The following is a 25,901-nucleotide window of genomic DNA, read 5'->3' as shown; positions in this document are numbered from 1 at the left end:
GCAGGAAAATACAAGTGTAAGATGGAGAGAAACCATCCATCTTCTTGTTTCGAGTTTTATTTAGAACCATAGGATTGTGGCACTGCTCCGGGTGCTAGAGATCGTTCTGTCTCTGACACATGAAGAGACCCAGTTCAGAGAGGTGGTGCCACTTAACTCAGTAGGAGAGCCAGGAGGAGAGCCCCGCTGTCCTGATGCTCAGGGCCACACACTCAGCCCACTACTCACGCTCTCTCCTCTTGTACATTTTCTTTGCCTTTGCTTTTCCCTGTCCTGATTATCCCATTGTTTTTGTATGGCCTGTGAGCTGAGAATGCCATTTATATTTTTAAAGCTTTTTTTTTTTTAAGTATATGCAACAGAAACTGGTCCAAAAGCCTAAAGCATCTACTGGCTAGCCCTTTAGGTAAAAGTCAAGGACCTCAGAACCCCCGTGACTAGAAATAGATTCCTTTGGAAACTTAGTGTCTCCTTGAGCTGCTTGGAGTTGTAATTGGTCAGATCTTATTAGATTCTGTACCTTTCCAGGTTTTTTCGCTTCATCTTTTTGTTTTTTGATAGGTTATATTAATGAAATAATCTCTTTTGGTTTACCCCTAAAAATCAGTAAAGCAGTTACCACTGTGTTCTTTAAACAGATGTGGAAACCGAGGCTCAGAGAAGTTATATCCATGTCTTATGTACAATACATAAAGGGGCACAGCTAGGCTAGAACCCAAATTCTCAGAGTCCTTGTCCAGTGGTCTTTCACATTCCGTTGACTCTTCCCCAGTTGAGAAAACAGAATCGTGTAGTAAATGCTGCTGTTTTGCTCTGATCTGGACTGTCCTGCCGTTTAGGTGAAGAAATAGTGGAAAATGTACAAATTGCCTCCAAAATTAACTGTGGTATCTGAACCCCACAGAAGACTTTCCATGCCCCACAGTCTTGTTCACTTATGCTATCTGCAGAGGCAGTGCTTGGCTCCTAGATCACACAGATCACCTCTTCCAAGCAGAATTTAGATGGCAGATCGTAGCCTTCGTGATTCTCTAGAGGATAGCTCCAGTCTTTGTTCAGTGCCTTCTCTGCTATCCTTTGGATTGTTTTGTTTTTAATCCATAGGTTTGATAATGACTGTAAGTAAACCCTGTTATTTTGGAAACCTACTCCTGGGAATTGTAGGTGTGGACGTGAACTTGGCTTACATCCTTGAAGATGTGACGTATTACCAAGATTCTTTGGCTTCCTATACTTTTCTCATAGATGACAAAGGTAATCTGCTAAAAATTAATCATGGCAAAGAATGACTTTTTTGTAATCTGAAGAAAATAATCTGTAGATATTCTGATACTAACAAAGTAAGAAAATTACATTATTTATAGAAAAATAGTGAGACTAGAACTGCTCATTTGTAATGGAAACCATAAATGAATCTAAAAATGATGCATTTGTTTCTAGGGGCACCTGGGTGGCTCAGTCGGTTAAGCATCCGATTCTTGATTTTGGCTCAAGTCATGATCTCAGGGTCATGAGATTGAGCTCCATGCTGGCATGGAGCATGCTTATGATTCTCTCTCTCTTAAAAAAACAAACAAAAACAAAACCTCATTTGTTTCTGTGTTGTGCTAAGGAGTAGGTAATAGTTACTTAAACATCAAGAAATTAGACTTGAGGATTGAATGACATATAGAAAGTGATCCTTTGGATTTTATTTTTCTATATCATTATCTTTAAATTCACTGGCATTAAAGTTTATGTAATAGAACATTTTTATAGAAAAAAACCCCAATGACCAGTACCTCCAAGATATTCTTGATTAGACAGTTGTTCTGTAATTTAAGGCATCTTTCTGTACTTCAAGAGTTTTATGCAAGAACGCATAAAACAAATTCAGTTTTTCTTGGACTGGTGACCTGCGTACTGAGATGTTGCGTATTGGGCAGTCATCCCAGAGTATCCCACATTTCAAATGTATGATAGTCACTTATATTAGAATCCGTACTTCCTACAGCGTGTTTCCCATAGCATGTATTTTTGTTTTCTTATTTCAGGGTATACACTTATGCACCCATCTCTTACCAGGCCATATTTACTATCAGAACCCCCACTTCATACTGACATCATTCATTATGAAAATATCCCCAAATTTGAGTTGGTTCGGCAAAATATCCTAAGGTAAGGAAAAGGTGAAAGTTGTAGTATTTGGGTTTTTTGTTTTTTGTTTTTTGTTTTTTTTTCTGAAAAAATAGGACCTCTTGAGGTCAAATATGAGTGTTTATTATAGGGTATAAAACAAATATATAAATTAATGTTATTAAAAGTATACTCAGTAAATTTTTCATAAGAATAGTAACTAAAATAAAATTTTATTTACTTTGTGTAACAACAGGTAAGTTCTCTTAAAACTATTATTTAGGGAAAATGTTTTGTAAATCAGATTCTATGTTCACGTTTCCATTAATTGTAAAATCGGATATATGTTACCCCATTTAAGAAAAACTCCAGTTGTACTAAATTGAAAAATGTTGGCAAAATAAAAGGTTAAGTTGAGGACCAGCTTTCCAGCATGCCAGAAAAATAGTTTGGCAAAATAGTGTCCATTCCAAGTTGACAGCACAATCATATACAACGTTTTCTTTTGAAATAAAAAACAGATTGGATTTTTTCTAACCATGATACATTATTTTGGCAGATGGTAACCTATAGAGAATGGGTCTTTGTGCTCATTGGTTGTAAATTAATGACAGTGATTCGAGACAAGTTTGTCTCTGGAAAGAATTAGAATTTGGAGGGGGGCAGGGGTAGAGAGCGAGGAATATTTTAGTGCTGAGCTGACATCATGCTTTTACGAAATTGAAAATTTCACATTATCTCTTTCAAAAGTGATGAGCTTTATGGCTTTTCAAAATCGGGAGGTGGTCATTGACTCACAGCTTCTTCCCTGCCTTTAATTAAGTGCTTAATTCTATCTTTTGCCTGAAGTATTTCATTCTGTTGCCAATGCAGCCTCCCTCTGGGCAGTCAGATCATCGCAGTCCCTGTGAATTCATCCCTGTCTTGGCATATAAACAAGCTGAGAGCCACCGGAAAGGAGGCCTATAACGTGAGCTACGCCTGGAAGATGGTGAGTTGCAGGACGCTTTGCCTGAGGAGCTGGAGAGTGCACTGCCATTTATGCGGGAATTCCCGGGAACTTAGGTCTGATAATGTTGCTAATTAATTTTAAAGCAATGGGAAAAAGAAGAGATTCCACAGATGTCCTATAACTTTTTTTTTCCTTTTTTGTTTGTAAAACCAATCATTGTTCATGTGGAATAAGTTAAACTGTATAAAAGGATACAAAGGAAAAAGTAAACTTTGCCCTTCCTCTTTCCTACCCTTGACCTGCCATTCCCCAGAAGCCGCCACTTTTATCAGTTTCCAGAACATTCTTTTTTTTTTTTTTTTAAAGATTTTGTTTATTTATTTGAGAGAGAGAATGAGATAGAGAGAGAGAGCATGAGAAGGGGGAGGGTCAGAGGGAGAAGCAGACTCCCTGCTGAGCAGGGAGCCCGATGCAGGACTCGATCCCGGGACTCCAGGATCATGAACTGAGCCAAAGGCAGTGGCTTAACCAACTGAGCCACCCAGGCGCCCTCCAGAACATTCTTTATTCATACACAGGTATCTCTAGCTGGGCATGTGCATGCATGTTTAATGGCTGTGTAGTGTTGCACCGTGTTGATGGACCAAACTTGTTTGAACAGTCCTCCTATCAATATACCTTTAGATTATATCCAGTGAGGTGTTTTTTTGTTATTGTTGTTGTTTTGTTTTGTTTATCATTTTATTTTATTTATTTTTTTTTTTTTAAAGATTTTATTTATTTATTTGCGAGAGAGAGAATGAGAGACAGAGAGCACGAGAGGGAGGAGGGTCAGAGGGAGAAGCAGACTCCCCGCTGAGCAGGGAGCCCGATGCGGGACTCGATCCCGGGACTCCAGGATCATGACCTGAGCCGAAGGCAGTCGCTTCACCGACTGAGCCACCCAGGCGCCCCTTGTTTATCATTTTAAACACAGATTGTGAAGGTTAGGGGTTGAAAAGGAAATACGAAAGCATAAATGCCCTCTACTGACATTCTCCAAGGCAAAGCTGAATTATTCATATTCACCACCAGCAGATGGACAGTTAAGTGACCACCTGTGGCCCCCACTTCCTTCAGTGTCCTTTGACGAGCCTCATTCAGATAGCCTCCGACCAAGGAGTCAGAGGTTTCAGCACACACTGCCCACGTTATTCATGTTGCTGCCCTTTACTCCCTCTTCCCAGCCGAAAAGAAATGCTGTTATGGGGCCCTTCATACTGTAATTGACCAAAAGCAGAGTGGACTTTGATTTTTTTATCATCAACTTTTAATCACGCAACTTAAAATGCAGTCATATTAGAGATTCCCTTACTTGGCCATATCTCGTGTTTAACCCACGGTCTCCAAATGGATCTACATATTCATCCCTTTAAGAATGACTTACTGAACATTTCCAGTGAGCTAAGAAGGATAAAGAGGAAGGATACTTTCTCTGCCCTCAGAGAACATCCAGTCCAGTGGTGGATGCAGACAGACAACTTGATCCAGTGTCTGTGTCTGGAATGATAGGAATTGGGATGACAGGAATTTGGAAGTAGCCAACATGCCTTTAGATAGGACTCTCCTCCGACCTTCTTGTTCTGTTCTTTTTTTCTTCTTCTGGTTCCATTCTTAAAGCATCATTATGGCAACATTGATTTCTACAAGGGAAACAAAAGCAAACAAAATAATAAATGAAATCTTTTGAGAAATGCACAATTTACAAGCCTAATTCTACTGATATTTTATTGTTTGGTAACGCAGTTTTGAGAATGGTCAAAGTCTGTTTTGAAACTCAGCTCATTTTCAGAATTTTTTTTAAGAATGATTGCACCATCTACCCTTATTTTTATACATTTTAACATAAGGATGAATTGCTTAATTTTCAGATCAGAAAGGGTAAACCACACCCCAGAATACTTCATTGAAAAATACTTTTTATATTTGAAATTGGAGGTTGTTTATCTCTAGTATGTCCTGATTGAAAGCAACTCATTTGCATCCCAAGAAAATATCTCCCTTAATATTTTTTTGGCATTAAAAGAGAAAGAAGGATGGGGCACCTGGCTGGCTCAGTTGGTGGAGCATGCAATCTTGATCTCAGGGTTGTGAGTTCGAGTCCCATGTGTGGAGATTACTTAAAAATAAAATCCTTAAGAAAATAAAGAGAAAGAAGGAGATATAAGCATTTTTAAGACCTTTTTTGCACAGTGAATAAACCCACTGTTAACATTTTGGAAAGAAGTATTATCTTCTTAAGATTTTCTTCAGTGGTATCGATGAATTCTGGCCATTCTCTGTAGCCAAATGGATATGGTCATGTAGTTAGCTTTCTCAGAGTTGCAAAGTTGTCAAGAACATCACTATTAAGTGAAAAATTAAAGAGGTAATAAATAATGAGATAGACGTTAAAGAGGCTGGCCTGGTTATCTAGCAATATGAACAAATAATTTTAAGTTCTTTTTTGTTACTTTTGGGGGCAGGGGAGCAGATACTCCTCTTGTCTTCAGGAATAAAATGGATTCTTCTACTAAATGTAATTCAAATAGATTTAGCTTGTGTTGCGAATGATTATTTAAACTGCTTAGCATCCATAGATAGAGCTGATACTGATGGATTATTTCACTGAATTAATTTAAATAGAATGTGAGAGATTATGTTAGCAGCGTTAAGAGATTACTACTCTGTCACTGTGCAGCCCAAGTCCATCTTTGAGCATGTGAGGAGGCTGCATGCTGAGACAGAAGAAAGGATTGCCTTCAGAAGGTATTACTGTGTTCCTGTGTGACGCAGGCATGGCTCACTTCAAAACATGAATCCCAAGGGCAAGCAGTGAAAAAAAAAAAACCACCACTCCCCAATCATGGAGAGCCCTTATAGATATATTTTGGTTCCTTAATAAAAAGACTATTTTTTTCAGCTAAGAACATGATAAAAAAGACCTGTATTGTAAATCCGTTTTCTGGGGCACCTGGGTGGCTCATTCGTTAAGCCTCTGCCTTCAGCTCAGGTCATGATCCCAGGGTCCTGGGATCGAGCCCCGCATCAGGCTCCCTGCTCCGCGGGAAGCCTGCTTCTCCTTCTCCCACTCCCCCTGCTTGTGTCCCTGCCCTCGCTCTCTCTCTCTTTGTCAAATAAATAAATAAAATCTTAAAAAAAAAAAAAAGAAATCCATTTTCCTTTCCAGCAAGGAACTATTTCTGAAGTATTGCTTTTGGACGCTTAGGGGACCTTTTAATTTATCTCCTAACAGGATAGACCCTATTCTAACAATTACATTCTGGTCCCTCTGGCCAAGTTCTTGTCTTTTGGCTCCTTGGAACATGTAATGCAGAAAACAAAGGATGGCTATGTGAGACAGGAAATCGTAAATGCCACTATGGGATGCTATCGTTTTCTAATGGAGGCGGTGGGCGGTGGGCGAAAAGAATTAAATTTGCTAATCTAACTGAATATCCTTGGCAGCAGTACTTGAAAGCAATCCCACAGAGATGCAAATTTCTCCTGTGTTGAAAAAGATCCTGCAACCATCTTCATAAACCCTAAATTACACTTAACTCTAACCTGCCTACTTAAAAATTTCTCCTTGATCATGAAGTAAATCCTTTGGGCTGCTTTAGTTCTCACTGTCCTTTAGTTTTAACTTAGCTGGTTATCACACGTTCCCTTTATTGACCAACCATCTTTTAAATAGAATCTGCCTGTCTCCTTATATAATGAACTTACAGAAGTTTGGCTCTCTTGTATTTTTAAGTTAAGGAGCTAGAATTAAGTAGATTGCGGGGTTTTTTGTTTGTTGGTTGGTTTTTTTATTCTTTGGTGGACACTCTTCCCAATAACTTTGTTTAAGCGTCTAAGAGCAAAGTGAACTTGGAAGTACTCCTATTTGTACATATGAGCTTAATAAATTAGGCTAAGCTCTAGAATGTTTACCTACTGCGGTCTGAAATGACAAGTCAAGCAGGCTTTGTGAGGGAGCCATGGGATTTGGACTTTTCATGAGTCTGAGATCCTGTTCATCTCCAACCAGGAAAGGAGAAAGCATTAGTCAGGAATACATGAATAAACCAGATTCTGTATGAGCTGCATGTGTATTTTCATAATTGGCTTTCAAAACAGTCAATTCTCGGAATACTCATTGCAAAACCAACTCTGTATCTTAAAATGCATTTCAAACCCAAACAGAAGGAAGTGCTGTATTCTTATGCCATGTTCCAGCTTGGATTTGTTAGCCTAAAGAAGCAAAAGAGGCGTGGGGTTGCTGTTCCAAAGGAATTCCTTTCTAATCCCTTCATTGGCTCCATGATTTTCTGTTACATACAGTAATTTCCCTTAATCAGAAAGGAAAACAAAAAATAGAAAATGTAACCTTTTGCCAGAGATAGTTTCTGTCACCCCGTCTTCATGGCTTTCATTCACTCATCAAATATTTTTCTATGTGGGACAGAGTCAGAGAGAGAGCAGAAAATAATGTAGGCAAAGTCACTATCTCTAGGATCGTGTTAGAAATTTTTTATTGACTTTTCCAGGTACAGGACACTTCCTTTATTCTCTGTATTGTGGTGATACAACCGGAAATACCTGTCAAGCAACTGAAGAACCTCAACACTGTCCCCAGCAGCAAGCTGCTCTACCACCGGCTGGACCTCCTGGGCCAGCCTAGTGCTTGCCTTCACTTCAAACAGTTGGCCACTCTAGGTAAAGCCCTCGCTCTTTTCAGCTTCCTTTGTGGGCTGACTCGTAGCAACTCACTGTAAGTATCGGTTTGCATTAACCAAACCAGACCACAAAAACCCAGATACCGAATGGCAGCAGTGCCAGTTGGGGTCTACAGACGTGAAAACGATTGGAGGCCTTGCCTTGGATCCGGTTCTCAGGCAGATAACGAGACGAGGATTTGTGTGTTGATTTATTCAGGATGGGCTCTAAGAAGAAACGAGGGAAGAAGGGAGGGAAACAGGAGAGCAAAGGAGGAGAAAGCAAGCAAGAGTCGGATTTTAGGTGAAGTTCCAGCCTCAGCCTAATGCTATAGGGGGGCTCTGGAGTGTAAATAACCCTGAAGAGGTTGCCCAGACTCAGGAGAGGGAGCTGGACTTTCCTATTCCTTTGTATCTTTCAGCCTTCTGCTAATGCTAGGCAAAGAGGTTTTAGTAGCCCGGAGACAGTCCGTCAGAGAATCACCAGTATGGCCCAGTAGAGGCAAGCACAGAGATACGGAGATAAGGGGATACAGGGCTAGAGGCTAAGAGATGGAGAAATAGTAAAGGGCGTCAAAGGGTAGCATTCCTATGCAGCATATCTGTGTCTACCATGGGTCCCTGTCTTCAAAAAGAACTTAGGAAATAGGCAAGTAATTGCAAGAAAGGAAAAGGGAATTTACCTGTGTAGGTACCATATATTTGCTTTCATCATTTGAGTTGACCTATTATAGATGAGGATAGTAGCAAGGCTGAAATGTGACTCACACTCCTCCCATGCCGAGGTGCCACCTCTTTTATTGCGTGCCACCATGTGCCAGGCACATACTGGGCATTTGCGTGGTACTCATAGTACTATAAAAGAGGCATTCTCTTTTTCACTGTTGAAAATTCTTTGGGTTCAAAAACACTAAGACTCATTAGGCAACGGGCAAACTGAGTAGAAAGGGGCACAGGCAGGAAGAGGATCAAGGATGGAAGTCCCCAGTGTCTAGATTCCACACGAGAGCCCTTGTGTTCGGGTTCCATCTTTTAAATTCCATCCTGTAGAGTTTCTGCCTGGTTATGAGATCAGGAGAGCTGGCCAGACTGAGTCGTCTCTTCTACGGCATGTTCCAACAGCGTAGACAACTTGAGGAAGGCCAGAGAGGTCGGTCAAAAAAGGTTGGCTTTTCCATTTGTTTGTTTTCATTTAGGTTTTGAGGTTTTGTCTTTTGCTTTTATACAAAAGAGCATGTATGCCCTTTAATTCATATTTTTAAGAAATGCTCACCGAATAGCCAACATGGGCATGATTCTCTTAAATGCTGTGGGAACAAGCTCAATACAACTGCTGATAAAAATGAGGTCACTGTTTTGAAATTTGAGACCGGGAAGTGCAGTAATATTGCCAGATGAGAAAAAAGCTCAAGCTTAGATTTTTTTAAATTTCCTTTGCACAATCCCTTCAGCTACACTGCTCAATAATGGTAGCCGCTAGCCACATGGCTGTCGAGCACCTGAAGTGTGGCTAGTCCAAGCTGAGATTTACTTTAAATGTAAAACACTTAATTTTTATGTAAAGTGATGTTTTTGATATATTGGATTTCATAAAATACACTAGGAAAATTAGTTTAACCTCTTTTTACTGAATGTGGCTCCTGGAAAATTTTATATTACACTTGAGGATTGCATCATATTCTAGATGGGCAGTACTGCCTCACAGAGATGCTTACAAAACGTAGAGTTTATCAACTCAAAGACTTGATGCAGGACTAATGGATGAATTCTAGATCACACAGACAGACCATAGGCCAGGGTTTGACTTTCACTGGGCATTCTTCCCACTTCCCACCCAACTTCACCTTGGCGGTAGAACCTCCTCAGGACAACGTGAAGGGGTCATCAAGGACAGTTTAGTTGGTAATGAAAATGAAGCAGGATACTCAAACTATAATGGAAAAGGAATGAAAAAGAAGGGAGACAATGGCAAAAAAAGTGGTTTCCGTCTAATTTCATCGATGATGGGGATTTTGAGGTAAGATGTTGAATCTATGTCAGAGCCCCATCAGGAGGGCTGAAGGAGGGACATTGTCTGTCTTGGTACACAAAGAGGAATTTTTTTAAGTGTACATCATCCAGTGCGGTTAAGTATACATGTATGTGTGTAGCTTTATGTGTCTACCTCCTAGACACAAAGCTTTGGGTCCTGTGTCTTGGTTTTTTTCTCTCCCTCAACCCAAGTCACTGCAGCAGCCTCTGCTCAAATGCCCAGTCTCTGTCACTACAAGAAAGGCCCACTCCCAAAGTGTCTCTCCCCTTAACCTCTGGCCCTACTCCTTTGTCCCTGAAGTATTATGGATTGCCTTTTGACATTTATTGTATTATTGTATCGTTCTTATTCTGTTGTTTTCCTCTTTTTAAAAATTTCTAGTCTCCAACTGGTTCCTAAGCTCTCTGAGAGGGACAATGCTCTCTCTCTCGTGCATCTGTGCCCAGAAGGCCCCATGAGCATATGCACATGAATCCATAGCACGCTGCTAGGCAACCGAACCTTTTTAAGCTTCTGGTTTTCTTCTCCTTGATAGGACTATAATACTAATCTCCCCGGCTGTCCCATGTGGTATCATGAGAATTAAATCAGACATAGCATCACTGGAAGCACTTTCTTCTGATAATGACAGACTACGTAATTCTGATCTATCCTACTGAGGACAATTAAAAATGGATGGAAACTTGAGAGTAAAAAAAAAAAACTTTCTGAAAAGTTTCGAAGAACTAACATGATAGCTAGGAACTAGACCAAAGTCTAGGAGAATATAAGAAACCAGAGAAGAAAGCCAATATTTAAAGCCACGTTTGCAATGCACCTATTTACCAATCCAGAAGAAACAACTGGGAAATTAAACTGTGCTTTAGGGAGTAGCTTCTTAGGGCTAGGGGGAGAGGCAGAAATCAAATCCAAGGCCCCCCAAATGTGGAGCCTAACACATGAAAACCCTCCCTCTCACCCACTACATATACATGTTTTAGCAGAGGTCCTAAAGAACTACATCTCCAGAGTGAGTATGAATTGAAACTGAAGAAGCCCTTGACTTGGGATTCCTGTCACCTGAGCGGTCTGAGGAACCTCACACAGTAGCTAGTCGTGGACTAGTTGAGTATGGAAGTCCCACAGTGCAGCACTTGGGCCAGTATCCCGTTGTTTTGTTGAGAGCCGTCTCCGCCTTACCACCCTGCCTCATCCTGGGGTCTGGTGCCTGCCGGAAGCAAATAACAGTCCTTTCTAGAGGAAGGACTTCCCCTCTCCTGTTAGGACTCGACTCATTCTACAAATTTGTTTTGAAGTACAGTGTCCTGCACAGTCAGAGATAGCCAGGCCACAAGGAAATAAGGCACTGTGAGTGAGAACTAACAAAAGGAATGAAAAATGACCGACAGATTTAAATGAGATGAGACACAGGACTGTGGACAGTGCTTTCTGAAAGTTTCTACAACTATAAAATTGAACAGTGGGAAATTTCACTGACAGAGATGTAGTATTTTTGTTTCATAATGTAATTCATTGTGAGGATTTCTGTCTTAAATAGAGAACTGGGTTTTCCTCTTAGGTAGGACCAGCAAAATTTTTGTTTATGCCAAGTTTGGCTATCCCTGTCTGTAAGAATAGTTTTTTTTTTTTTTTTTTTTTTTTTTTGCATTGACTCCACTATTCCATTTTTCCTTCTTTTGAAATATCAGTACCAATATGAATAATAGTAGTTAACACTCACAAGGCATTTGTCATGTGCCAACACCATCCTACATGCTTTACACTTATTGACTCATTTGCTTTGCATAAACCAACTAATGTACTTCTCACCATAACTATAAGTTTGGTGCCATAATTTCCAACTCCACAGATGACAAAAACATCACATATATTACAACTTTAGCCAACATCACATGGCCAGGAAATGGTGGAGCCCAGATTCAACCCCGTCAGTGTGGCTCCATGTCCTATGCTGCCTCCTTAATCCTAAGAAGTGTAAGATGTCATCCGTAGATCTAAGATATTTTGAGCATTTGCCATTTTAGGCACTTGTATTTATTTGTACACGTGTCTCTTCTGGTTCACTCACAACTGCAAACTGCCTGAAGGGAGAGGATGAGGGCTGTTTCCTTCTTCGCTCCTTCTAGCGTTGAGTTCTTCGCTTTCCTCGCGGAAGACTTTAAGCCACCATGGCTAGCAGACTCGCAGAGCCTCCGTGATGCTTTTGTTTGGGCCTGACATGAAGTCTCAGCGTTCTCAGGCCTGCTTTGTTTGCTTGTCTTTCAGAAAGTCCAACTGTCATGCTGTCTGCTGGTAGCTTTTCCTCCCCCTACGAACACCTCAGCCAGCCAGAGACAAAGCGCATGGTGGAGCACTACACAGCCTACCTCAGTGACAACACCCGCCTCATTGCTAACCCGGGGCTCAAAGTGAGTGCTGGCCTGGGGCCCTGCTTCTGGGGTACAGGCCTGGGAGGGGGCCTGGCAGGCAACCTTCGAAGTAGGAAGCCCAGCTCTGGGTCTGTGCTGCTCAGCTGGAGAGCCAGAAAGGCCGTGTGTGGCCCCCAGGAGGCTGGTGGGCGATGACCCTTCTGGCGGATTAAGGAGCCCTTTGGGCCAGATGAAGAATCTCTGTCAGGCCTTAGATGCACTAGGGGTTTTCTAGGTAGGGGGGGGTGTGATTCAGAGATCAGTGGAACTTTCCCAGCCCCGTTTTTCCCAGGGGAAAGAAGTAAAGTGCCCCTCTGGTCTTTTGAGATAAACATGATGATGAAGTTTAAGGAACAGAGATTTAGCTGGGGTGCGTGTGTGTGTGTGTGTGTGCGCGCGCGCACGTGTGTATATGTGTGTGTAATGCTTCACTATAGGATCTTTCCTCTTAAATGCAGAAAGCCTCGCTAGGATGAACAATTGAGTAAATCACACATCCACTGACTATGTTTCAGTAAGCTTTTGTTTTCACCAAGTTTGGCTGTATCCATCTGCTGTGGAAAGATTTTTAAGAAGTAATTGGGCTTGGCTTCTCTGCAAGGGAGCTTTGGGAAGCCCTGCCAACGGCCCACTCTCTTTTCATGTGAGTCTTAAAGGATCCCTGCTATGTCTTCCTTTGTTTCCCAGTTCTCTGTCAGGAATGAAGTAATGGCCACCAGCCACGTCACAGATGAATGGATGACACAAATGGAAATGAGTAGCCTGAACACGTACATTGTCCGCCGTTACATAGCAACACCCAATGGCGTCCTTAGAATTTATCCTGGTTCCCTCATGGACAAAGCATTTGATCCCACGAGGAGACAATGGTGAGTTTTAGGGGCTTCCATTATCAAAGGTTCCCCCAAATCCTGGAGAGACATGATAAGTACATACAATAAAGCAACTTCAGGCAGTCACAGTAAAGAAGATACTTTCATGGCAGTGAAGACATATTTTTGAGTCTTTTTTTTAAATGCAGTATTAACAACAGCTTTGTGGGTTTCCTCTGTTGACAGTGTTTTTATCTCTTCATTGAAATTTTGAGACTGAAATGTTTTATACTTGGCCATTTCAATTCCTAGCATTTTTGCTTGAGTCCTGCCTTGCATGCAGTATGCCCATAGTGGGGATATTTAACATCCCTGCACATGATGATGGCATCAAATTACAGCCCATCTATGACCTATGAAAAATAAACAAATATAAATCCTTTTTTTTTTTTTCTTTTTACCTCTGGGCTTCATTTTTACTCAGGTTTTCAAAAACAAAAGCTAGTCAGGGTGTATCATGGGGGGAGGGGGCAACTTGGGCATAAAAACAGGATTTCTGGTCTTGTGCTGCTTAGTAACTGAGTCCCACGTGAGTTGGCTGTCATTTGTACTGTTCGTACCAATCCAGGAGGCAGTTTCTTGGGCCAAATTGCATTTGTTTCTGCATTATTTACTGATTTCTTTTTATATTAGGTCTAAAACATCTATACCATAGATCTTATGAAAAGCTCAAATGTACACTGAGTTGAGTGTCTCTTACAGAAGAAGTTCAGATTTTCTTGACCTCTTGTGTTGCTACAATCAGAGATAAAAGATAGGAATCCTTTTGAACGCTAATGTAACATAGGCACAATTTATAATAAATACTTTGTAGAGTTACACGTTCACTTCTCTTTGACATTTACAGAGTAGTTTTTCATACCCTAAAATAATGCGACTTTCTCTTGTCTCCATTAGGTATCTCCATGCAGTAGCTAATCCAGGTTTGATTTCTTTGACTGGCCCTTACTTAGATGTTGGAGGAGCTGGCTATGTAGTAACCATCAGTCACACAATCCATTCATCCAGGTAATACTTTAATTTCTTAGTCCTTTTTAAAACACATCAAGAATATTTTGAAAATTTGGAAGTCCAGTAGACAACCAAGGATTAGTGGCAAAAGCGTGACCTTTGATGGGAGGCAACCTGGAGTCTGAATATCTTCTCTAGCTGTGTCGTTTTGGATTCCCTGAGCATCCTCCTGTTATCCATAAAATGGGGATAATACCTACCTCACAAGGCTATCATGCATTTGAGTCGATGAAAAGCTCTTAGCCCTCTTCTTATGAAGAAGAAAAAGATGTTAGATTCAGTAGGACAGTTTGTAGAAATACCACTCTTAACCAGTCGAAGAAATCCCACCAAGAGCCTGACAATTATTAACAAGAGAGCATTTTCCTAAGCAGAGGAGCATGTTTAATGAAGAAAAAAACAGTATTGAGGCCACAATGTTATTACTTCTTTTATTTCGGTCTAACTTTTTAGAATGATATCAGAGTTTGTGGTTATTGTCACTTTGTCCTTATATTGTCTCTTGAAAACTAAAAAGGCATTTTGCAAATTGATTTTCCAAGAATGCTATTAAATGTCAGGATCATTGTAAATATAATTTGGGTGCTTTGTATTTCAGGCCTTTGAGGTTTCAGTATTTAAGCTACAAATGGCAGTGAAATGTTGGGTAGAAAGGCAAGTCACACGTGTTGTTTTAATCCCTTCATTATACAAATAGGTGTTTTTCCCTGGTAACCAAGAAAGCCCATATTTTGGCTGGGACCCATAATGATGCCTTAAAATTTACAGGAGACAGATTTTTTTCTTGCTTAACTTTATGCTTTTCACTGGTGCTCATTATATATCAAATGATTGACATTCAGGAGAATTCTTCTAACGCAAGTTCATTGGGAGCAAGAATTGGGAAGCAGTACTGTGTCGGAATTTCAATATCATGACCTGTGTCTCCATGGAAAGCAGGGGCCTGCCGCCAGCCAAATAGTGATTGCTTTGCAGGGCATGGTATCTGTGTGGCTCTGTCACATCTAAACAAGTAAATACTCATTTAGAACAGAACTTTTCGGTGTTCTCCTTAACAGACCATCTGTCAGGCATACACCTACTCTTGTCTGCATAGTGAGACTTGACATCTCTCCCATGTAGTCTCATCAGTTGGGAAAAAGTAAACAAAGGTGGTTTCTTTGAGGAGGGCAGTCACCTTGGTCTTTGATGACAATGACAATGGGCCAGCACTGGGCTTCAGATCTTGGGGGTGGGGGGTGGCAGGGAGAGAATGACTGCCTGTGTGGGTCTTACTTGGTATTTGTTCCATCAGCCTCTGACACCTGCCACTCGTTACCAAGTGCTATTATCTTTTCCTTCTATACAGTACACCTTGTGTGGGGGGCGGGGGGAAGACGTGGCCACAGGGAGGTGCAGATTTTAACGCTCTTTTACATTTGTGTACATGTTTTTGTTAAAATTTGGATGGGTGGGAGAAGCTTCACTTAGCTGATTTATAAATATTTATGGTGTCAGCCCAAATGAAGCACGATGCAAATATGGGATTTCAAGTTAGAGAAACCTTCAGTTCACTTCCCTTATTTGGCTACTTTTTATAGTGTGCTTAACCTATACAAGTTTAGCTGTTTGACTTTAACAAGAGTGAAAAATGGCCACTTCAATCCTGGATTCTGTCCACCAGTCACTCAGTGAGAGTGTATTCCAAGAATAGGTATCTGCTCTTGCCTTGATCAATATGTAGTCCCATGGACTCGATCATTTGAACATCTGCCTTATCACTGAGCATGCTTTTATTATTTAGGGCTGTGTATTTTTCACTCAGCATAGTTTAGAATACAAGTCAACTGCACTTCTGGTTGTCAACCAAAGCAACTGTAGCTTTAATGGATGTATTGATAGATGGGCTGTGCAAAAGGTACTTTTTTCAAGCGATCACCAGTGATTTTGGTCTCATGCACCAACCTGAGAACATAACCTCCTCCTGAGATGTGATCCTACTCTGAAAAAGTATATTTGCCATTTACTGCTTCTATGACTGTAAACAAGCTCCTTTTTGCCTTAGTTCCCTTACCTATGAAGGAGGGATATTAAGGCCTATCTCAAATGATTAGGGATTACGTTAAATAATATACATGAAGCTCTTAGAATGGTGCCTGGCACATGGTAAGTGCTTGATAAATGTGCAATACCTGTATTATGACTATGTTCCATGCGTTCTCGGAGCCTCATTTATGTAACAGGTGACCATGCCTGTGTTGAACTGATATAATGAGAATTACAGATGATGCATGTGGAGTGTTTAGCACTGGACTTGACAATGTCCAGTCCCAAATAAGTGACAATTACTTCTAATATCATGCTATTTCTGCCTTAAACCTCTGGCATTTTAATAGGTCAGAAAAGAGAACTTAAGCTAGTGTTCAGCTAGTCACGAAGCACTGTCATTCAACCTTGGTTTCCAGAAGTGATAGCTGATAGCTTGGGGAGGGGCTTTTCTAACTCAGCATTCACTTATCCTAGTAACTGCCCTGGGATTCTTCCATGAGCATTATTAATAGCCTGAGAGTCGAAGTGTGCATTGTTTGGAGAATGTTAATGCTAGCAGAGATGATGAAGTACAATCAGCGATTAAGGGACTGGTCAGATGAGTCTTTGGCAGTGAAAATCTCACAGAAGTGCTGCAAACAGCATGGTCCTTTGTACCCTGAAATGTAGGCATGGTTTGATTCTTCTATGGTATTCTTTATGAGTTGCTATGGTAACCGTACATTTTCGAAATGCAGGTAAAAATATGAATGCTGGGCTTACATGGGCAATGTGCATGCTTTTCCTTCAGCATGTTGATCACATTGGAGCAGATAGCAGTTACACAGGGGAAGTTTAGAAACAAAATTAACTTGTCCCAGAAAAACCCGAGTTGCATTTTTCTCCGAGTCCACTCTCGTATTGTAGGAAGAGCCAGAACTGGTCTATCATAAGTAAAAGGTGGTCAGTCTTGTTTAAGTCTTTTAGCCATTCTAAGCCTGATTTTCCATTTATAAAATGGGAACTCTAATTCCTTCCTGACGTGGTCACGGGAAATTGAATAGGTCATGTAAAATGGCTTGGACACTCTTGAATGTCCTGCATCTCTAAGGAGGCGCAGTATAACATACTGGTTAGGGATATGTTCTGAAGTTGAAGACCCGGAGCTTACATTCTTGCTTCCACTTCCAAATTCTTAATGTTTCCAAGCTTCAGTTTTCTGGAAATGATAATGCCTCATAAAGTCTTTGTGAGAAATAATTGAAATGGGATGTATTCAAATGCCCACCAGAGCACCTGTAAATCGTGGACACTCAGTAAATATTATCATAATGGCGCCTGCTGTTTAGATGCCTCACTCTTTCCTGGACAAGTAAGAGAGGTTTAGACTTCTTTGGACTGATACTTCAGGAAAACATTATTTGCTGCAAAAAACAAATGCCATGTAAGGTAACCGAGTCTTGGATTTCTTCCATGGTAGAATTTAAGTGGCTTCAGTAACAATAGAAAGCTTTTTTTTTTTTAATGTTCAGTTAGCCACCATAGAGTACATCATTAGTCTGATGTAGTGCTCAATGATTCAGTAGTTGCGTGTAACACCCAGTGCTCATCACAACACGTGCCCTCCTTAATACCCAGCACCCGATTACCCCACCCCCCTCCTTTCTGCAACCCTCAGTTTATTTCCTGGAGTCCAGAGTCTCATGGTTTTTCTCCCTCTCTGATTTCTTCCCATTCAGTTTTCCCTCCCTTCCCCTGTGGTCCTCCACGCTATTCCTTATGTTCCACATATGAGTGAAACCATATGATAATTGTCTTTCTCTGCTTGGAATATTACTCAGTCATCAGAAAGGATGAGTACATACCATTTGCATCGACATGAAAGGAACTGGAGGAGATTATGCTAAGTGAAAGAAATCAAGTGAAAGAATAGAAAGATCTTATTGAGGCAATAGCCTCTCAGAGATAACCCCACAACATGGTCCTCCTTCATCTCATGCCAAACACAGTTTTGATAGCAAAGCTTTGACAGAAATTTCATTGTGGGTCAGGGTCCTTTCTGATGGTTTTCAAGGGTTTTTTTTTTTGGCGGGGGGGTGGGGGGCGCGGGTAGAGGGTTGGGAATGATATGTTAGTATTGATGTTGACAGTAACCAGAAGGGGACAGTTGTCTACATAACAAAGCTAATTTCACTCCCAAGTTTTGATTTTCCAAAAGATGATTTTACTTTGGGAAGTTTCTTCTGAGCTTTCCAGTTACTATTTTTAAGATTTTTGTCTATAACAGCCCCATTTTTCTGTTGGTACTTTATAAGAAATCAGGCAGGTGGGTGGTAGTAATGATGGGCCCCTGTAATGTCTCACGTTGGGTAAACCCTGCAAATTCCCAGCCACAAAGGTACAGGAACTCATTGGCCAAATAACCCAAACTGCTCCAAATGCCCGTGATCATAGATTAGAAAGAACCAAGGTTCCACGTGAGATGTCCATGCTGCTTATATATCGAGCATTTCTCTAGAAGAACAATAAGTTGACTCTCTGTCCAGGTCTGAGGTTTAAGCCCTGGTTGGTTTTCTTCAGAGTAACTTCTTTTTGTTGGGTATTTTGGATAGGTTAGGCAGCTATAAACACACTGGTTCATTTAAGTCCAATGACAGCCTTGTGAGGTAGATACTACTCTCCCCATTTTCACATAAGAAAACTGGGTCTTGGAAAGGTTAAGTAGCCTCCCAGGAGCCACACCAGTGGAAACCTAGAGGGGCCAGGATTTGACCCCAGATCTGCCTGATTCCAGAGCTAAAGGCTTAGCAAGCACCACGTGGTACTACCCAACTTTATCCTCTTTGGTCCTCGACTTTCTGAGGGTAGAATTTTAGATTGGAGAAGGAACTAGCCTGTGAACCGGGTGAGTTTCTTTCTAGAATCTGAGCTGTGTTTTGAGTAGAGCCAACCTTAATGTCATAGAAAGAAAATGAGACCTAGTTCTTTACTGAGTTTTGTATGACGTTACACTAGTCGGTTAACCTTTATGAGATCCCAGTTTCCTTATTGAATAAAATGAGGGAAATAATTAAAGGGATCACTCAGGTTCCTTGTCTAGAGGTTCCTTGTTGGGAGGAACCATAGTAGTCATGCATCCAATCTCCCACTGATGCCTCTTCCTGCCACTCCCATATTGTTGCCAAAGAGTAGTCCAGCCACTGAACATGTAAAGTCAGGGCTAGCCACATTCCATAGCTGCCCGTGTTTTGGACTGGTCTTACCAGAAAATTCTACCTTTAGCCTTAAGTTTTCCTCTCAGCAAATCTCCGTATTATGCTAAATCAGTCATTTAGTTGATCATTTTTATAGGGGTGAAAAATGTGGAGAAACAGTAGGCATATATTTCTAATACCATACAATGTCCTTATGATTGAATGTAACTTTTACCTTTAAATAAGACGTGCCTCTTGTTCTCACTGATCTTTTTCACATGAAGTACACAGCTATCTTCCGGACATACTGTGGCTGTGATGGGCATCGACTTCACACTTAGATACTTCTACAAGGTTCTGATGGACTTATTACCAGTTTGCAACCAAGATGGTGGCAACAAAATCAGGTAAGCCCTTCAGGGACACCATTTCCTATCTAGCTGCAAAATACAAAGAAAATGATGTCGGATATCTCTGGTTAAATGGCAACCATGTTGTCAGAGTCAAGACCAGAAATTCAGTCCATGGCCTGGGTGTTCAATTACAAAGGTTTTTGTTCTTTCATTTTTCTAAGCTGCATGCCATTTATGATTGAGACAAACAGTCTTGTCTCATAACAAGGAGAATAACTGTGGCATAGAATTCTCTGAAAGCGCTTATTTCTCTCTGAGTCAATAATTAGAGGTTTCCCAGATCTTGGGTGCTAGAAAGCCCAGCTAAGATGTTAACTTAGTTATTAAGCCAAAGTCTTTGTGGGAATTTCAGGCACTTGGACTGTTCCCTTTTACATTTCCCCAGAAAGAGGTTCATATAACTAAAAGAGTCTTCACTTCCTAATTTCAAAAGAACGTGTCTGATCAAAGCCAGGTTATTCCCTTGATTTAATGCAGGCCACTTTTTAAAATAGCTTTCTTATTTCGCTCTCACGGCCCCTGCTTCCTATCACTGCTAAATTTCATTGGCCCTTAATAGGGAAATGCAGAATTCATAGCAAAGTGTTACAACACATGCAGAATAAAATAGAGCAGTGCATAGTCTTGGTTAGAGCAGTTCTAGCTTTGCTTATTTAGTGTTTCCATCAAATATATTTTTGCATGTCCCGGAAGTTTGTATTTCATATATATTTATCATTAAAAGAAGAAATTGTATAGCTTAAAGTTTGCGCCTATAAATACCCAAGGCCACTTCCTTCAGAGTCTCCCTCCTCTGAAAGAAAGAATAAACTTGCCACTTATATATCCTTGCAAAAGATTTTTGAGTCCATCTTCCTCCAACTAAGTGGACACATTCTGTAGGAACTAGGTAGGTAGTCTCAGAGTCAGGCGTAACTTTGTTACCGTAAATTGTATACTGGGTAATCTATCAGCTCAAGAATAATGTATCTGTTGTGGCACCTGGGTGGCTCAGTTGATGATGTGTCTGACTCTTGATCTCAGCTCAGGTCTTGATCTCAGGGTTGTGAGTTCAAGCCCTGCCCTCATTAAAAAAAAAAAAAAAAAGAATAACATATCTGTCTGCCTGCCTGCCAGCCGACCTTCAGTGAATTTGTTTCAGTGAGGTTTTACCGAGATAAATGCAATTTGTTTGGGGGATAAAAAGATAAATGCTCTCTGAAAGTGTAGAGAGTTTAGATTACTGAGGGATGTCCCTTGTTTTGGCACAGGTGCTTCATAATGGAGGACAGGGGTTATCTGGTGGCACATCCAACCCTCATTGACCCCAAAGGACACGCACCTGTGGAACAACAACATATTACCCACAAGGTACTTGTTGCGAAGCCGCTAGCTCAGTGCTCCCACAGCCTGTGGCTCATTAATTACATGGCTTGTGTCTTCTGTCTGCTTGACCTTGCTAGGAGCCCTTGGTAGCAAACGATATCCTGAACCACCCAAACTTTGTAAAGAAAAACCTGTGCAACAGCTTCAGTGACAGAACAGTCCAGAGGTTTTATAAATTCAACACCAGCCTTGTGGTAAGTTGGTCCCTTGCATTCTCACATCCCATCCCACCGTGGAATAGGAAATGGAATCATAGTTAATATCTGAGTATGACTCTTGGCTGTTTCATTGCCTGAGAATTACGGAATGATAGAACAGGACCTCAGTCCAGCTCCCCAGCTTGACCAGTATGGGGTATAAAGCCCAGAGTGGAGAAGTGAATGTTTTAAGGTCTCACACTTGGTGTTTTGTTTTGGTTCTGTTTGTTTAAAGACTCACCCAGCCGAAACCCTTTGAAATGTCTGCTGCAGTCTGTTCCCACACTCTTATGTAAATATGTGTGGCCCCATGTGTTCCCCTCTTCCTGTCTTCTCGAGATCCTGCAGCCTCCTTAAATTCCTAAGGCCAAATTAGGTCATTTCTTGGTCATCCACCCAGTTAGATGGGAACTCTCATGTAGATCATCTAAAAATAACTTCTTTTTTTGTAGCTTAGAGTACTCTAAGTATTTGATTTGAGATAACTGCAAACTTACCTAGATATGGTTTAAGATCCTTAAGAATATTCTTATTAATTTGCAAATAATCTTAGCCGGGAAAGAACTAAAATGGGTAATGGCAGAACCAACATTCAAAAAGTTATTCACAAGGAAGCTCTTTATTTAGAAAAGGTATTTATATCATTAAATGTGTAATTAAAAATTTTAAAGATGCATTGGGTTGATTGAAAATCCTACTCTCAAAAAAGCAGTTGCAAAAACAATTGGGGAACAGAAGAGTTTAAAAAATGAATAGATGAATAGGTTAGTGCTTTCAGAGCAAAGGGACTCGTCAGGACTCTGTTTGGACTTTGCCCCATTCTAAGGAACACTCTCCTTAAAGGAGACATTGACACACTTGAGTGTGATCTGAAGGAAGCTGCCAGGTATGGTTGTTCTAGGAAAGTCTGATTTCCTCTGTGTATCTTCTACCATTTGTACACTGACTTCCTGAGCCTTCAGCAGACAAAGCCAGACTACTCCGGGAGAATTGTTCAGAAACACAAAATTTTAGTGGAAGATGAATTAGAATAATTTCTTAACAGCTCAAATTATTCCAAAATGGAACTGGAGCATTTCTGGCTAGTGGAGCCAACAGGATGATAGGCCTATATGACTGCTGATATAGTAGAGGGGGGCATCTTCCAGGCAGTGGAAAATTCATCTAGACCTCTAAGAATCCATTCAATGCCACGATTCTCAGAGTTCGGCTTATCCTCACCACACACATATAAGGGATGACTAGCATGGAAATGAGCATGGGATTACATAGTTGGCCTACTGCATTGGACACACGTGCAGAAAAGAAGGACCATACTCAACTTCACAATGCTGCTTTTGAATCTTTGGTTTTCTGTATGGTAGACCAATCTGGCATTTCAAGACTGGCTATCACATTTTCTTGTCATAGAATGAAGAAATGGATGCTTGCTTTAGTTATTTAAATATTCTGTTCTATTAAATATTATTTAATATTTAAATATTCTGGAAGCAGGAAACTGGACTCCTAACGAGTTTTTAAATTTTTTTAAATTTTATTCTAGAAGAACAGAGGTTTGTTATCGAAGGTGGGGCAAGGAATGCACATTTTCTGGTGGATTAGGTTTGCCTTTGAATGCATTTTAAACTATTCCTTACCCAAAAGTTGTCTTTCATTGTTTCTTGCACTTATTCTCATGTTATGATATATTGTAATGTGTTTAAAAAGATTACAAGAACAGCTATAAAAATTGTATCTCTTTAAGCATAGATAAAAGGATAAATAATATATACACAACTGTTAAGTGGGAATTGGGAATGATCTCCGATTGTATTAAGAAAAAATTCTCTTTTTCCAACTTTCAACAGTGACTCTGTATTACTAGTCAGAAATAAAGTTTTATTGTAAGCTATTTTCAGCAGGTGGTTGAAGGGTTGTTTTCACCATGGCAGGGCTGAATCTTTGCATTGTTGTCTGTCACTTCTGACACCTCCGTTGTCTGCAGGGAGATCTGACGAACCTCGTGCATGGCAGCCACTGTTCTAAGTACAGACTGGCGAGGATCCCAGGAACCAACGCGTTCGTTGGCATCGTCAATGAAACGTGCGACTCTCTCGCCTTCTGTGCTTGTAGCATGGTGGATCGGCTCTGTCTCAACTGTCACCGGTAAAAATGCAGTGGGGCTCTCTTTACTCCACTGTTGACTATCTGAACCAATGCCAGGCATTTTATAGCGGCATCTGCAAAATAAACAGAAAGCACAGGGGTGTGTCCCGGAGAAGAAGGTCCTGGTTAGAGAGGTATTTCCAGCTGTTCAGTTTGCTGAAGAGTCACGGATTGAAGCCAATTATATATTTAAACCTTTAGTGCAACTTTCCTTTGACTGTCCCTTTTAACTAGCTCACAGTGTCTTCTGTTTTCCTTCTTCTGGTACGTGTACAGTATAAAGTTTGTCATTGACCCTCTGCATAGTGATTTTCCTTTTGCCTTTCAGAATGGAACAAAATGAATGCGAATGTCCCTGTGAGTGCCCTCTAGAGGTCAATGAGTGCACCGGCAACCTCACCAATGCAGAGAACCGGTAAAATATACATATTACATAAATATGTGTAATATATATGTTGTACACACTGGGAGCCTCCTTTATAGATTTGTTTTGGGTTGTGGTATAAGAAGATGATTCATTCTAATAACTGTTCACTGAGTCAGATTTCAAGCCTTAAAATGAAGTCCTCTTTCAGGTTTACATTCAAATGCTGTGAAAATGTTTAAAATTATATGTGGTCCACACAAAAACGATGAGACTATTACAAGCATTTCACTAAGTGTCTGCCATGCATCAGATACTTTATGCACATTGTGTCACTTCGTTTCCAGATCAACCCTGTGATAAATCTGTAGGTACCTTTCATGCACACATGCCTACGCCTAACCTAGTGTTCTTTATATTATCAGTGACAAATCTTAAGACCACAGTTAAATAAGTTGGGGTAAATCCCTTCTCTAGAACTTAAGTGAAGGAATCCTGTGTGTGCTGATATACAAGTGTATGTTTAAGCATAGAAAAAATGTCTAAAGGGACCCTCATTAAACTGTTAATAGTGATTACCTTGGAAAAGGATGAATTTAGAGTGGTAAGTCAGGGAGATAACTTTCACTTCTGATTATATACATTCCTGTTTTGTGGGATATTTATGACTTCCTTTTTATATATGTATATAAATTATTGTATGTAAAGATGAACAAATTGAAGCCCAGAGTGGTTAAATGATTGGCCCAAGGTTTCATCTAGTTAAGTGGCCAGGATTCAAACCCAGATCTGTGTGACGCTATCAAGGGCCAGAGGCATGATGAGTTTGGAATGTGAGTGGTGTTGGTGCTAACCTCCAGACTTGCTCCTGCCTAGAAACCCAAGCTGCGAGGTCCACCAGGAGCCAGTGACGTACACAGCTATTGACCCTGGCCTGCAAGATGCCCTTCACCAGTGTGTCAACAGTCGATGCAGCCAGAGGATGGAAAGTGGGTAAGCCTGGCCCAGTGCTTGCGTTTACATCGACGCAATCACTGCAGGAGTAGAACCGAGTAAAGAATGGTGACTAGCGGCCTCATTGAGCTTTTCCAGCTGGTATTTAGAATTCTCTTTCTTGATATTTTTTAAAGTCGTACCAGTTTTTCAGACCCAAAAGTGATTCCTCTGAGCCTTTTATCCAGCAGACTTACTGTTGTCCAGTTTCCAAGTAGTTGTAGCTACTTGGCATTTGTACTGCACGTTAGTCACCCCATCTGTGGATGGGAAAGTTACTCTTGGAATAAAAGGAATGAGAGGGGGACCTGGCCTGAAGAAGCAAGGACGAAGGGGCAGGAACTCTTGGGTTCCTGGAGCAGAACCCAGCTCTATGTGTGACACACCATAGCTCATCGATTCTGCTTTCTTTAGAAAGCAGATAGGCTTCATGGTAGCTTTGAGAACCAAAAACTACATGTCCCCTACTCCCTGTGCCTCCTCTCTAGGATGTTTGGGACTAGCCATCATGGGGATAGTGGCTGTGGACTACAGGGGTGGGAGTGGGGTGATTTGTTTCTTGCGATCGCAGGTAGCCATTTGATTAAACAGTCAGTGGGTGGAAGGGGCAGCCAGTTCTACTTTTAGTGCATGTTTTAGCAAAGGAATGGTCAGGCATCAGATGAATTTGGGATGTTAGGCAGTAACTCAAAATTAGTTAAATTTGAGAAACACCGCACACATCCTCTTAGAAAGTCATAATACACTTAACATATTAAAAGTTCTAAGAAATTGGCAGTAAGGAAACCTGTTTAATTGATCTAGTATTTCCCCAATTTATTTGACCATTTTTTCCTTCCTTTTTTTTTTTCTTTTAAATGACCCTACACTTGGGGTCAGGCCAAAGTCTAACAAACTTTGGGACCATTTGGTCTTGTAAGATGATTTGGGATAATCCTGCACTGATCTGTGATGTGTGGATTTTGTGGTATGATCCGCAGAGAGAACGGGTTTATTTCTCTCATTTCCAAGCTGTTGAGAGACATAAAACAGCTATTCCCTGGCAGACTGTTGCTAGTCTTCTTTTATAAGGAAAGGAAACTAGAGCTCAAGGACTTACAGCACTAGTAAGTAAT

General features: G+C 40.8%; 1 protein-coding gene across 2 annotated transcripts in view; it reads left to right on the top strand.

Moving 5' to 3' along the window:
• CACHD1 (cache domain containing 1) overlaps window positions 1–25,901 on the top strand; it is a 201,549-nt gene that overhangs the window by 161,746 nt on the left and 13,902 nt on the right. For both annotated transcript variants that reach the window (XM_032427280.1, XM_032427289.1), the window contains 13 exons: window positions 1,105–1,254; window positions 2,034–2,157; window positions 2,989–3,106; window positions 7,618–7,786; window positions 12,083–12,225; window positions 12,913–13,094; window positions 13,995–14,105; window positions 19,594–19,716; window positions 20,973–21,072; window positions 21,165–21,281; window positions 23,269–23,429; window positions 23,758–23,844; window positions 24,670–24,786. In XM_032427280.1, coding sequence (XP_032283171.1) covers window positions 1,105–1,254; window positions 2,034–2,157; window positions 2,989–3,106; window positions 7,618–7,786; window positions 12,083–12,225; window positions 12,913–13,094; window positions 13,995–14,105; window positions 19,594–19,716; window positions 20,973–21,072; window positions 21,165–21,281; window positions 23,269–23,429; window positions 23,758–23,844; window positions 24,670–24,786 — 1,702 coding nt within the window. The remainder of the gene's footprint in view (window positions 1–1,104; window positions 1,255–2,033; window positions 2,158–2,988; window positions 3,107–7,617; window positions 7,787–12,082; window positions 12,226–12,912; window positions 13,095–13,994; window positions 14,106–19,593; window positions 19,717–20,972; window positions 21,073–21,164; window positions 21,282–23,268; window positions 23,430–23,757; window positions 23,845–24,669; window positions 24,787–25,901) is intronic.

The sequence above is a fragment of the Phoca vitulina genome, unplaced genomic scaffold, assembly GCF_004348235.1.
Source record: "Phoca vitulina isolate PV1807 unplaced genomic scaffold, GSC_HSeal_1.0 scaffold2, whole genome shotgun sequence".
NCBI classification, from domain to species: domain Eukaryota; kingdom Metazoa; phylum Chordata; class Mammalia; order Carnivora; family Phocidae; genus Phoca; species Phoca vitulina.
Note: the sequence above shows the minus strand (reverse complement) of the source record. Positions and strands in the feature narration are given on the sequence as shown.